General features: G+C 34.2%; 1 protein-coding gene across 2 annotated transcripts in view; it reads left to right on the forward strand.

The window, feature by feature from the left end:
• LOC143661385 (E3 SUMO-protein ligase RanBP2) overlaps positions 1-13,861 on the forward strand; it is a 94,239-nt gene that overhangs the window by 27,417 nt on the left and 52,961 nt on the right. For both annotated transcript variants that reach the window (XM_077134939.1, XM_077134940.1), the window contains exons 5-9: positions 672-902; positions 1,241-1,386; positions 4,440-4,632; positions 10,593-10,680; positions 12,449-12,658. In XM_077134939.1, coding sequence (XP_076991054.1) covers positions 672-902; positions 1,241-1,386; positions 4,440-4,632; positions 10,593-10,680; positions 12,449-12,658 — 868 coding nt within the window. The remainder of the gene's footprint in view (positions 1-671; positions 903-1,240; positions 1,387-4,439; positions 4,633-10,592; positions 10,681-12,448; positions 12,659-13,861) is intronic.

Here is a 13,861-nt window from a genome sequence, read left to right on the forward strand (position 1 = left end):
TGGTTGCTAGCAAGGAGGAATGGGTAGAGTAGCTGAATAGCATTTCCTTTATGGACCAGGATTCTTTACAAAGGGTGTAGGTAAGATATGATTTAGAAGTGGCAGTGAGTAGTGAGTAGGTTAAAACCCCACTTGCTTTCCTTTTATGTGGACTACCATGCTACTGTGACAGAGAGGTGGTGGGGAATATCTTGAGATGATACTTAATTCAGTTAAGGCCGGGAAGTAAAGTGTATGCTCTGAGAAGACTACAAAGATAGTAGAAGAGTAGGCATTCCAAAGCAGGCATGGAGGGTGTGTGTGGGGAGTCAGTCTGATTTAATGAGCATGAACAGTTTGAAAATAAAGACCCTGCTAATGAGCATTGACTGGGGAAGACTTGGGGTTCTGATAGTGACTCGGGTATATAGGGGTGTTGGGCAGTAGTACTGGTAGTCTCTGAGGTGAGTATAAGCAATCGGAACTATTGCGGTAATCCCAAATGCTTCTGTTCGGTAAATGCTTGAGATTTAATTTACGAGCTTTAAGCAAAACTCTGAAGGGGCTTAATGTGGTATGTAAGATGGTACTTTTGTGGCAACTTCCTAAGGCTGGAATGATTCTCATAGGAGATATTATATATTTAAAATGGCACAGGCATTTCTCTAATTTATATATATATTTTTTATTAGGAACAGCTTTTAGACTGTAAAGGTGAAGATGGATGGAATAAACTTTTTGACTTGATTCAGTCAGAACTCTATGCAAGACCTGATGATGTGCATGTGAACATCCGATTGGTGGAGCTCTATCGGTCAAATAAAAGATTGAAGGATGCTGTGGCCCACTGTCATGAGGCAGAGAGAAGCATAGCTTTGCGTTCAAGTTTAGAATGGAATTTGTGTGTTGTAGAGACCCTTAAGGTAGGTACAATCTGTTGAGTTTCTACATTTCTATGTAGACTATTATCATTTATCCCTTTGACTTAAGTAGTGCCCTGTAAGAGTTAAATTTCTTTCATTTTTATAGAGCAACTGTGAAACTAAAATTTTTACCAGGATAATTTCAATTTATAATAGATGGTATATAGAATAATTATGACAATTTTGTATGTCTTTTTGAGATTTATTTATAAGGATAATGCAAAAATTGATACAATTTTACTGATGTTATAAAATTGGGCAAAGGGAATTGTAGGCATAAAGTGATCAATTTTGCAAGGTTTGAGAACATTTTGTAACTTTCTCTTTCTACAAAATAGGAATATTTGGAATCTTTAAAGTGTTTGGAATCTGATAAGAGTAACTGGCGAGCAACCAATAAAGACTTACTTCTGGCGTATGCTAATCTTATGCTTCTTACACTTTGCACTAGAGATGTTCAGGAATGTAGAGAATTACTGGAAAGGTATGTTGACTTAAGGAGAGTACTTTTAGTATAAATGAGAAATACTCTTTTTGCAGTAATCTGTTAGTTCATTGGTCTATATATCTTCTTTGCATCATTATTTCTATATAGTTTCTGGGAGTTCTAGTTAATGTGATGAACTACTTGGAAAAGATATTTCTTCTGTTTGTGGGGGTATTATAACTGGCTTTGCAGGACTTTAATGTTTAGAGAACTCTTATAGTTTAGGCCTATTTGAAATTATCCTTATAGTTAAATATTCCATTTTGGCATACTTCATTAAAGAGACAAGCATAAAATGAATGCTCTGCTGTTCCACGTTTTTTTTCAAAAAATGGGATAATCTTTTTTTTTTTAATACCAAAAAACACCAAACACAAACATTCGTAAATTTTGATCATTCCGTTCTACATATATAATCAGTAATTCACAGTATTATCACATAGTTGCATATTCATCATCGTGACCATTTCTTGGAACGTTTGTATCTATTCAGAAAAAGAGATAAAAAGAAAACAGAAAAAAATTCATACATACCATACCCCCCATCCCCCCCTCACCGATCACCAGCATTTCACTCTAAATTTATTTTAACATTTGTCCCCCCATTATTCATCTTTATTCCATATGTTTTACTCATCTGTTGATAAGGTAGATCAAAGGAGCATCAGACACAAGGTTTTCATAATCACAGAGTCATATTGTGAAAGCTGTATCATTTTACAATCATCATCAAGAAACATGGCTACTGGAACACAGCTCTACATTTTCAGGCAGTTCCCTCCAGCCTTTCCACTACATCTTGATTTACAAGGTGATTATCTGTTTAATGCCTAAGAATAACCTCCAGGATAACCTGTCAACTCTGTTTGGGATCTCTCAGCCATTGACACTTTGTTTCATTTCACTCTTAGATCTTTTGGTTGAAAAGGTTTTCTCAGTCTCCTGATGCTGAGTCTCAGCTCATTCTAGGGTTTTTCTCAATCCCTTGATGCTGAGTGTCAGCTCAAAATGGGATAATCTTGAGTGAAAAATCACACTAACCTAAACTGAGAATAAAGTTCTTCATCTGTCATCAGATGGATAGTTTCAGATGTACTGTTATAGCTACTTAGCATTAGCTAGTACTTCAGAAAACACTGTTTTAGTTTAAAAACAAGAGAACTTAGCTATAACAGATGATTTTCCTATTTTCTTTAACTTTGATTTTGAGAATCAGCATCTTCATTTTAGTAAAATAAATTCCATTGAATAAAAATATCATTTGGATTTGTGAAAGGAATTTAGTTTAGAGCAGAATTTAGCTAGAGCTTGTGAATCATCCACTGTCTGTTACTGCTAAATAAAGTTTTATTAGAACACAGTCACACTTCTCCATTTACATATTGTCTATGGCTGCTCTCACACTTCTGTGGTGGAATTGAGAGTTATGACAGAGACAGACTCTCTCTGTAGTTGTAAGAGAGGCAAAGACGATATGTCCTCCAAAACCAAAATCATCAGTATCTGGACTTTTTAGAAAAAGGGTCTGTTTTTGACGGTACCTTTGGAAATTATCATGTTTCCCCATTTAACATATCGAAAGTTCTTTTTATAAGATATAGAAGTAAATAGTTCCCTTGAAGTACTTAGTGTCCTAATAAGTAAGAGTTTGGGAAGTTCAAATTTTTGAACTTTCAGATTATGTTAGAAAATACTTAGGATGTTTTATTTTGAATGGCTTATATACTCAAGTTTTTGGTCACAGGATCCTTTTACATTATTTGACAACCCCAGTGACTTTGTTTGTCGGTTATATCCACTCTTGACCATATTAGAAATCAAAACTGAGAAATCAAAATATTTATTAACTCATTTGAAATACATTTTATGAAAAATATTCCAAAAAACAAAAAAGAAAATAGAAGAGTGGCATTTTTGCAGGTATCTATCTATAATGTCTGGCTTATTAGAGTGCATCTTAATTGTTACCTATTTCTCAATTCAGTCTGTTATATCATGCAGCCTCTGGAAAACTCTCAGTGGAGTTTTCCAGAGGTTACATGAGAAGAAAATGATAGTGAAAAAGAGTGATCATTTCTTATTGTTATAAAAATAATTTTAGGGTGGTGCAAGGGTAGCTCAGTGGTAGAATTCTCACCTGCCATGTGAAAGAGCTGGTTCAATTCCCGGAGCAAAAAAAAACAAACAAAAAAAAACCCATTTTTTTGTAAGAAAAGAATAAAAGTAGCAATAAAAAACTTTTAACCTCATGGATCACTTAAGAAGGGTCTTGGGAATTACCAAGGGTCCCCAGGCCCATTTTATTTAAGGACTATAAGAAATACTTTTTGCTCATATTTCTTATTATAAGCTACTTCAAAAGCCCATGCTTCACATTCTAGTGTTTGCTTCTGCTTTTTTTTTTCAAAATGAAGATTCTGAGAGCATCAGGATTTAGAAGCACTAATTAGTATATAGATTAAAAATAATTGCGAGAAATAAGGGTGCATGGGTGGTTCAGTTGTAGAATGTTTGCCTCCCATGTGGGAGACCTGGGTTTGATTCCCAGCCCATTCACCGTCCCCTCCCCTACAAAAAAAATAATGAGAAATAAAATTTACTTAAGAAGACCACTTATACTACTGATACCCAAATATATGTGCTTAAAATTTGAAAATGGCATGTCTAATTTGAGAAATTCCAACTCCGAATCAAATAACAAAACCTATGATCAGGAAGGAAGTTGAAAATATTTTAGTTTCCCAACTGAATTGTGGGTTATTATGAAATGTTATAATCAGTAATCTTATTTGGCTTTTATCTTTTCTATAATTGGAGGGCAGAAATAACTGTTTCAGAATAAGATAAGCTTGAAGTATAGTAAATATGTGGGATAAAAATAAACACTAGATGATTTCTAATTTGTAAAATAAGAGAATAAGCATTTTTAAGCCTTTGATATACAGGATGAAGCTTGAAATAAACTATTTAATTTTGAATTAAATAATGAGGCTGATTACTCACACAACTCATACTATTTCAATATTACCTCTATTATTTTAATATTACAGTTTTGATAGTGCTCTTCAGTCTGTGAAATCTTCTGTGGGCGGAAATGATGAACTTTCAGCTACTTTCTTAGAAATGAAAGGACATTTCTACATGCATGCTGGTTCTCTGCTTTTGAAGATGGCTCAGCATAGTGATGTACAGTGGCGAGCTCTCTCTGAGCTGGCTGCATTATGCTATCTCATAGCATTTCAGGTAAATCTTTTCTAATTTTGGGTGTAGTTGATATTTCCTTCAGCTTCTGCTGTGTTTCAGGTGCAGTTGTGCCATGGTATAATGAAAATCTGTCAACACACCTGTACAATTAAAATTAAAGTAATAGTTAAATTGATAGGTGAAAAATAAGATTTACACAGTACTGATGATGCTAGTGAAATAGGCATTTATGTATTGTGGGTGATAGTTACAATGCTGTAACTTACTTGAAGAACAGATTGAAGAGCTTTGATCTTTTTACTCTGCTATTTCTGAGATCCCACAATAATATCAATTATAGATAAAACTTAATTCAAAAGGATAGCATGGCCTGGAATAAAAACCTAACTAGATAAATTTCGGGGTATGGCTGTGTGAACTCTGATAGAATAATGTGATTATCACAGGCATTTTAACATATTACTTGAAAAATTGACATGTATGTGTAAAGATATGAAATGTATAGGTATGACATGTATATAACATGACAATACTTTTATGTGAGTGTATTTATTTCATTTGTGAACTTGTGAAACTTTTCCACAGAATATGACAGGAAGGAAATTTGCCAAAATGTTAGTCATTGTTTTTATATCGTAGAATGCTGGCTTTATCCCTTCCCCAATCCATTTTTGTAGTTCCAGTATTTTATTTAATAAGCTTGCATTATTTCTCATATGAAAGGAAATAAGCAGTTTCCTCAAAAAAGCACAAACTAGGCTACAAAAGTGGTTGTTAGCTTTATAAAATGATGTTTTGCTTGGGCAAAAAAGGATTCACCGTAGAGGTACTTTTAGAGAAGCTTCCTCTATCCAGTTCATATGATGTACACAAGGTTAAGTGCTGTTTGTTTAGTATAAGCTTTTCGGTTCATAAGGAGTGTGTTTATTAGTGAAAATTAGTGCTGTTAATGACGTTCACTAATGTACTAAACGTTAAAATTTTTTGTGGTGGTTGATGCTTATTATAGAAATCCTGAAGTAACTGATAGTTTTTAAAATTTTTAATGGAAACTTTAAAATTTATTTTTAAAATTTAATATTTATTTTTAAAGTTACTACAATACAGTCAACTATTTTAAGCTGAAATTTTACTAAGAAAAAATCTTCATTTTAGCCTGTTTGCTCAAGTCTCCTTTCTTAGAAGACAACTAGTGCTAAGAATTTTTTTGGTATTCAGAAATAGTCTTTGCATACAAAGCATGCAATACATCCTTTCTCTATATTAAAAACGTTTTCTACCTCAGAATTGTACTGCTGAATACCTTGTGTTCTAGTTTGCTAGCTGCCAGAATGCAATATATCAGAAACGAAATGGCTTTTGAAAGGGGAATTTAATAAGTTGCTAGTTTACAGTTCTAAGGCCGAGAAAATGTCCAGTTAAAACAAGGGTGTAGAAATGTCCAATCAAAGGCATCCAGGGAAAGATACCTTGGTTCAAGAAGGCGGATGATATTCAGGGTTTCTCTTTCATCTGGAAGGGCACATGGTGAACACTGTCACAGTTTCTCTCTCGGCTGGAAGGGCACATGGTGAGCAAGGCATCATCTGCTACTTTCTCTCCTGGCTTCCCATTTCATGAAGCTCCCCAGGAGGCGTTTTCCTTCTTCATCTCCAAAGGTCACTGGTTTGTGGGCTCTCTGCTCTCATGGCTATGTCGTTCTTCTCTGCTCTCTCCAAATCTCCCATTTTCCAAAGTGTTTCCTCTTTTATAGGACTCCAGAAACTTCTCAAGACCCACCCAAATGGGTGGAGACATGTCGTCACCTAATCCAGTTTAACAATCACTCTTGACTAAATCACATCATCCAGGGAGATGATCTGATTAAAGTTTCAAACATAAGTATTATGTTTATGTAATAGGAATTATCTACCTTTATGAAATGGGATTTTGATTAAAACATGGCTTTTCTAGGGGGCATATATCCTTTCAAACCAGTACACCTTGCTTTTTTCTGTTTTTGCAGTGTTCCACTTAAGCACTTATACATCTTTCTCACTCCTTTTTTTTCCTTGAACTCCCACATATTTACATTGAATGGATTTACAATGGAATATTTTTAGAGCTGTGATTTTTATATTACCAGTTGTTTTAAAGCTTAATTACCAATAATAATTGAAATGTGATGATAATAAAAGCATAAAAGGACGATTATGGGCCCGTATAGGGGTTCTTCAGGAGTCATGACTTTTCTTTATGTAGGTTTATATCAGACTTTTGATCAGGGGATTTCTGTAGTTCTTGTAAATATATATGTATATATGTATATATATGTAAATGAAATATCTGTATTTCATTTAGGAATTTAATAAAGTTTATCTTTTTTTAAAAATTTTTTTATTAATTAAAAAAAATTACAGAAAGAAACACAAACATTCCCAATATGTGATGATTCCATTCTACATATATAGTCAGTAATTCACAGTATCTTCACATAGCTGCAGATTCATCATCCTGATCATTTCTTAGAACATTTGCATCAATTCAGAAAGAGAAACAAAAGACAACAGAAAAAATGAAAACAGAAAAAAAAACTATACACACCATAGCCCTTACTCGTCCCTTTCATTGATCACTAGCATTTCAAACTAAATTTATTTTAACATTTGTTCCCCGTCTTATTTATTTTTATTCCATGTGTTCTACTCATCTGTTGACAAGGTAGATAAAAGGAGCATAAGACACAAGGTTTTCACAATCACACAGTCACACTGTGAAAGCTACACCATTATACAATCATCATCAAGAAACATGGCTACTGGAACACAGCTCTACATTTTCAGGCAGTTCCCTCCAGCCTCTCCATTTCCTCTTAGATAACAAGGTGATATCTACTTAATGCATAAGAATAACCTCCAGGATAACCTCTTGACTCTGTTTGAATCTCTCAGCCATTGACACTTTTTCTCATGTCACTCTTCCCCCTTTTGGTCGAGAGGATTTTCTCAATCCCTTGATGCTGGGTCTCAGCTTATTCTGGGGTTTTTCTCAATCCCTTGATGCTGAGTCTGAGTTCATTCTCGGATTTCTGTCCCACATTGCCAGGAAGGTCCACAACTCTGGGAGTCATGTCCCATGTAGCCAGGGGGAGGGAGTTTGCTTGTTGTGTTGGCTGGAGAGAGAGGCCACATCTGAGCAACAAAAGAGGCTCTCTTGGGGGTGACTCTTAGGCCTAATTTTAAGTAGGCTTGACCTATCCTTTGTGGGGTTAAGTTTCATATGAACAAACCCCAAGACTGGGGGTTCAGCCTCTAGCTTTGGTTGTCCACACCAAATATCAAGAATTCAACTTGGGTAAGTTGAATTTTCTCCCATTCTCACCATTCCCCGAAGGGGGCTTTGCGAATACTTTTCTGCTCACTGATCAAATCACTCTGGGATTCATTGGGGCATCACTCTGGACAAACCAACAAAATCTCATGTCCTATCCAAGGTTCCATGTACTTATGTTGTTCAACCAAGCTATCTACATAAGTTATATTAGGAAATGCACTAGTCAAAATATAAATTTTGTACCAAATAAACAGTTTTTGCTTTAGTCTCACACATAAGTTGAAATTTTAAAGTATTAATTACCATCTATTTTCAACACCCTGCAGTAATGACATTCCTTTGTTCTTCCTCATGCAAAAACATTTTTAAAATTTGTACATTTAGTCACTGTCATTATACACTCTAGGCAATCCTAGATTATACCATCTCAATCTTTGTTGTCTACCTTTCTTTCTGCTTTCATTTGTGCCACCAGCCCTCCGCCCTCTATCATTCTCACATTCAGCTTCATTCCGTGTTTTAACATAGTTGTATTATAGTTAGGTAGCATTGTGCTGTCCATTTCTGAGTTTTTACATTCAGTCCTGTTGCACAATCTGTATCCCTTCAGCTCTAGTTACCCAATATCTTACCCTATTTCTATCTCCTGATGGTCTCTGTTACCAGCGAAATATTCCAAGTTTATTCACTAATGTCAGTTCATATCAGTGAGACCATACAGTATTTGTCCTTTTGTTTCTGGCTAATCTCACTCAGCATAATGTGCTTAAGGTCCATCCATGTTGTTACATACTTCATAACTGTGTTCGGTCTTACAACTGCATAGTATTCCATCGTATGTATATACCACAGTTTGTTTGTCCTTCAACCCGTCTGTTGAAGGACATTTTGGCTGTTTCCATCTCTTGGTAATTAATAAGGTTTGTCTTGAAGCCCGTTAGTTAAGATCAGGAAATGATGACTTGATGATTTTACTGAATGGATTCATAACTAATTTAATTGCTTACAAATGACAGCTATTAAATAACTATAACAGGCTAGGTTTATGAATTGCAGTCCATTCATATATATTTTATTCCTTATTTTTTGTGCTATTTTCAACATTGACTACAAAGTTTGGTGTCATGTTTAGAACAACTTGTGGCTGAAAGGATAGGCCAATCAAATGTTTCTGAAATTCTATTTCTAAAGGTCTTAGGTTGATAAGGAATATATTTATTTTAAAAATAAATCTTTGGGAAGTTGATTATATTCACATGGTTTAAAATTCTAGTGGTATGAAGAGTAAACTGTGAAAATCCCCTTCTACTTCTGTTCCCTAGACACTTTTCTTTCCTGAGGGAACTAGTATTATTAGATTCATATAATTTCTTCAAGAAATATTTTCAAGCACAGATACTCTCACTCATATCCCTTTTCCTCTAAAAAAAAAAGACAAAATATTCTGAACATTCTGTTTACTTTGTTTTATTTTCATGAAATATATCTTGGAGTTATTTCTATAGTAGATATAAAGAGCATATTTTCTTGTTTTGATGGTTGCATATTATTCCATTTTATGGGTACACCATATTTAAACCAATACCCTAAAACCAGGACATTAGGTCATTTCTGCTGTTAGTTATGCTAATTCAGATAATACAGCAATGAGTAACTTGTGCCATTTCACATGTGGAAATTTATGGATAGATCAAAGTGTAAATGGATTGATAAATTTTAGAGCTATTCCCAAATTTCCACCCTCACAGAGGTGTTGCCAAATTATACTCACACTAGCAGTTAGAAAGTCATTAAAGATTTGAAGGTAGCTATTCCAACCACTCACACAGTTACTTTTAGGATATCTCCAGTTAAATGGTCATTGCCTGTGACCAAACATTTTCAATGATGAGCATTCACTACTTTTCAAGATAGTTTATTGAATCTTTGTATATTCCTAGTGCTTCCTTATACAAAGTTAAAAATATTCTTGTTGCTATTTTGCATTGATCTTGTTTTTTCTTTTGGTATTGTTTAAAACATTGAATCATTTTACATAATAATTGTTTTCATATCTAAAGACATGACAACTGTCTTGTCTTTTCATCATTCTGTTATTCATCATTTTTTCAACTCTTCTTCATGGAATAGGGCATAAATTCCTTTTCTTCTCTTGGTTAGCCACTGTTTATCCCAATGGATTCCAGTTTATCCAAACTCTTCGAAATTGTGCTAGCCACAGTATGGCATTTCTGAGTATGATTTGACCATTGCTGTGTATAAGTAGGGCTGTCTTGTTTTCTACTGCAGTTCATATATGCAGAGTAAAAAAAGAAATCTATAACTAAATTTTGTTTCCTTAAATGTAATTTTTTTTTTTTTAACATGGGCAGTCACTGGTAATCGAACCCGGATCCTGTGGCATCGCAGGCAAGCATTCCTGCCTGCTGAGCCACCGTGGCCCGCCCTGTTTCCGTAAATGTAATTTGAATGTGAAAATAATTTCTCAGCAGTGCCTTTCTTAGGTATCTGAAAATTTCATAGGTTAAAACCATTGGTTTCCAATTTTGCAGTTTGCTCTTCAATTCAGTTTAACCATTGGTGAACTGTTATTCATTATCAGAAAAGCACAGTGTAAAAAAAAGCATCATTTTATTATTAGATAAATGGATATCACAAATTATTATATTTAATTCTAAAATTATCAGGTTCCAAGACCAAAGATTAAACTAATAAAAGGAGAAGCTGGACAAAATCTACTGGAAATGATGGCCTGTGATCGTCTGAGCCAATCAGGTAATAGTATGTTAACTGATTTAAATTAATTAAAAAAAAAAAAAAAAGAAAAAAATAGATTTCTCTGTTAAGAGCACAGCTTATGATTAAAATCTGTCTGTCTCATAGTTTGTCAAAATCATTTGTTTCTCTTTGCCATGTTAGATCAGACAATTGGTATGCAGTGAATCAAGAGAAAACTATATTCTTTCAAAGGAACAAATATTTGATACTGTTCGTTCTCCTTTATCTGTCTGCGGGAGTCTCTATCCTGAATATTTCAAGACATTTCTTGCCAACTATTTAATATCTGCTTGGAAAGCACTGCCGTGGGGATTATAAAGAAGATAAGGATCTCTCTTGCAGAGCTGACTGTATAGTGAGGAAGATGAAAGATATTTATTCACATTTGATTAAGCACTTAGAATTTGTAGATTTATCCCCAGATTTAGTTTTTTGGGGATGGATCCTAAAGATCTAGTATATATTTGTGATTTTGTAAAGGGACAAATTTCAAGAAATTCATGAAGTCATGAACTGAAGCAGAATCCTAATACTTTCTATAGAGGTTAGCTTTTGTATACATTTGAATGAACTTTGTAGAGATTAAGTAGTATTAAATTAAAGTTGCTGTAAGCTTTTGGTCTGTAGTTAGACTGTTGGCCAAAGGAATCAAGGCAGTATTTATATTGCTCTACTGTCCCACAGCCTGCTTCTCTCTTTGGGAGTTAGACTTGAAGTGACTTTCCTAGTGTTTTGTTCTTTATTACCCCTTCTACTTTTGCAGAGCTGTCATGGGTGCCAAGCCATTTTAGTAAAATGAACTGTTTTTTTTGTTTTTTTTTTATGTCTTTGATCTGAACATTCTAAAGAGCGTCTGCAAGCTTGCTGAGAAACACTAATTTGGTGGTAACCAAACCTGACGGGCCAGTAATATTACCTTGAGGGGGTTTTAAAAAACAGCTTTATTGAACTATAATTAGCATACTAAACAATTCACCCACTTAAAGTATATAATTGAGTGGTTTTAAGTATGTTCATAGAATTATACAATCATCACAGCAGTGAGTTTTAGAACATTTTCATTACCTCATAAAGAAACCCCATCCCCATTAACAGATACTTCCCATTTTTCCCCAACCCCCTTCCAGCACTAGGCAGTCAATCACAAATCTACTTTCTGTCTCTATAGAGTTACCTATTCTGTACATTTCATATAGAGAAATCATAAACTATGCGGTCTTTTGTGACTGGCTTCTTTTACTTAACATAATGTTTTCAGGGTTTGTCTATGTTGTAGCATATACCAGTACTTCAGCCAAAGAATGTTTTAAAAACAGATTTCTCATTCCAAAACTATGGAATCAGAATATCTGGGAATGAGGCCTGGAAATAAATATTCTTAACAGTTCTTTAAAGGATGATTCTGATCAGCTAGGTTTAGAAATCATTGTATCAGACCAAAGAATTAGAGCTTGACCCTATTCCTCATAGCCACTTAAATCCCGCTCTTTCCTGTCTACAATTTAAATACTTTTGGCATTTTTCACAGATACTTAGTATCTTTTTATTCATTCTTTTTAGTTTAGCATGTAGACAAAGATAATATTAAATGTGTAATCTCTGTTTTCTACATAAGCACCCTTTTTGTTGTCTGCCTGTGGTATAGTTGGGTGGTTATGTTTAAGATAATTATATTACTTCTCCATCAGATATATGAATGAAATGTGAGAGATGTGAGTAAATATAGTATATATTTTTTAAATGATGGGAATAATTTGTTTTTCAGGGCACATGCTACTCAACTTGAGTCGTGGCAAGCAAGATTTTTTAAAAGAGGTTGTGGAATCCTTTGCCAATAAGTTTGGGCAGTCTGCTTTATATGATGCCCTGTTTTCTAGTCAGTGCTCCAAGGATGGCTCTTTCCTTGGTAGTGATGATATTGGAAACATTGATGTACACGCACCAGAGCCTGATGATTTGGCTAGATATGATGTTGGTAAGTTTTGTCTTTTACAAGGAAACGTTTTGCATCTCAATCCTTTTATATTAGTAGGAAAACAAAAGCAAAGAGGAAAATAAATTTCTTGTGATCTCATTATCCAGAAATAATGATTTAAATTTTCCTATATTCCTTTCAGATTTTGGGGAGTTGTGTATATATATATTTAAATAATTGTTTATTCCAGAGTATTTGTTTGTTTTTAACTTTTTATTGTATAGTATAACATATGTCAAAGCAAAGAAATAAAAAAGCAATAGTTTTCAAAGCATTCTTCAACAAATAGTTACAAGACAGATCTCAGAGTTTGTCGTGGACTACCATATGATGCTCTCAGATATTTCCTTCTAGCTGCTCCAGAATGTGGGAGGCTAGAAGGCTTAAATATTTTTTTTATCACCACAATTGACTTTTTAAAAAAATTTTTAAATTAATTTTTAAATTTTTTAAAAAATATAAGAAACACATTCTTAACATATGATCATTCCATTCTACATATGTAATCAGTAATTCACAATATCATCACATATTCACATCATGATCATTTCTTAGAACATTTGCATCAATTCAGAAAAAGAAATAAAGACAACAGAAAAAGAAATAAAATGAAAACAGAAAAAGAATTATACATACCATATCCATTACCCCTCTCTTTCATTGATCACTAGCATTTCAAACTAAATTTATTTTAACATTTGTTCCCCCTATTATTTATTTTTATTCTGTATGTTCTACTCATCTGTTGGCAAGGTAGATAAAAGGAGCATCAGACACAAGGTTTTCATAATCACACAGTCACATTGTGAAAGCTATATCATTATACAATCATCATCAAGAAACATGGCTACTGGAACACAGCTCTGCATTTTCCGGCAGTTCCCTCCAGCCTCTCCATTACATCTTGAATAACAAGGTGATATCTACTAAATGCATAAGAATAACCTCCAGTATAACCTCTCGACTCTGTTTGGAATCTCTCAGCCATTGACACTTTGTCTCATTTCACTCTTCTACCTTTTCATCGAGAAGGTTTTCTCATTCCCTAAATGCTGAGTTTAGCTCATTCTAGTGTTTTTCTCAGTCCCTTGATGCTGAGTCTCAGCTCATTCCAGGATTGCTGTCCCACATAGCCAGGGAGAGGGAGTTTGCTTGTTGTGTTGGCTGGAGAGAGAGGCCACATCTGAGTAACAAAAGAGGTTC

This window comes from Tamandua tetradactyla, chromosome 17 (genome assembly GCF_023851605.1).
Source record: "Tamandua tetradactyla isolate mTamTet1 chromosome 17, mTamTet1.pri, whole genome shotgun sequence".
Lineage (NCBI taxonomy): Eukaryota > Metazoa > Chordata > Mammalia > Pilosa > Myrmecophagidae > Tamandua > Tamandua tetradactyla.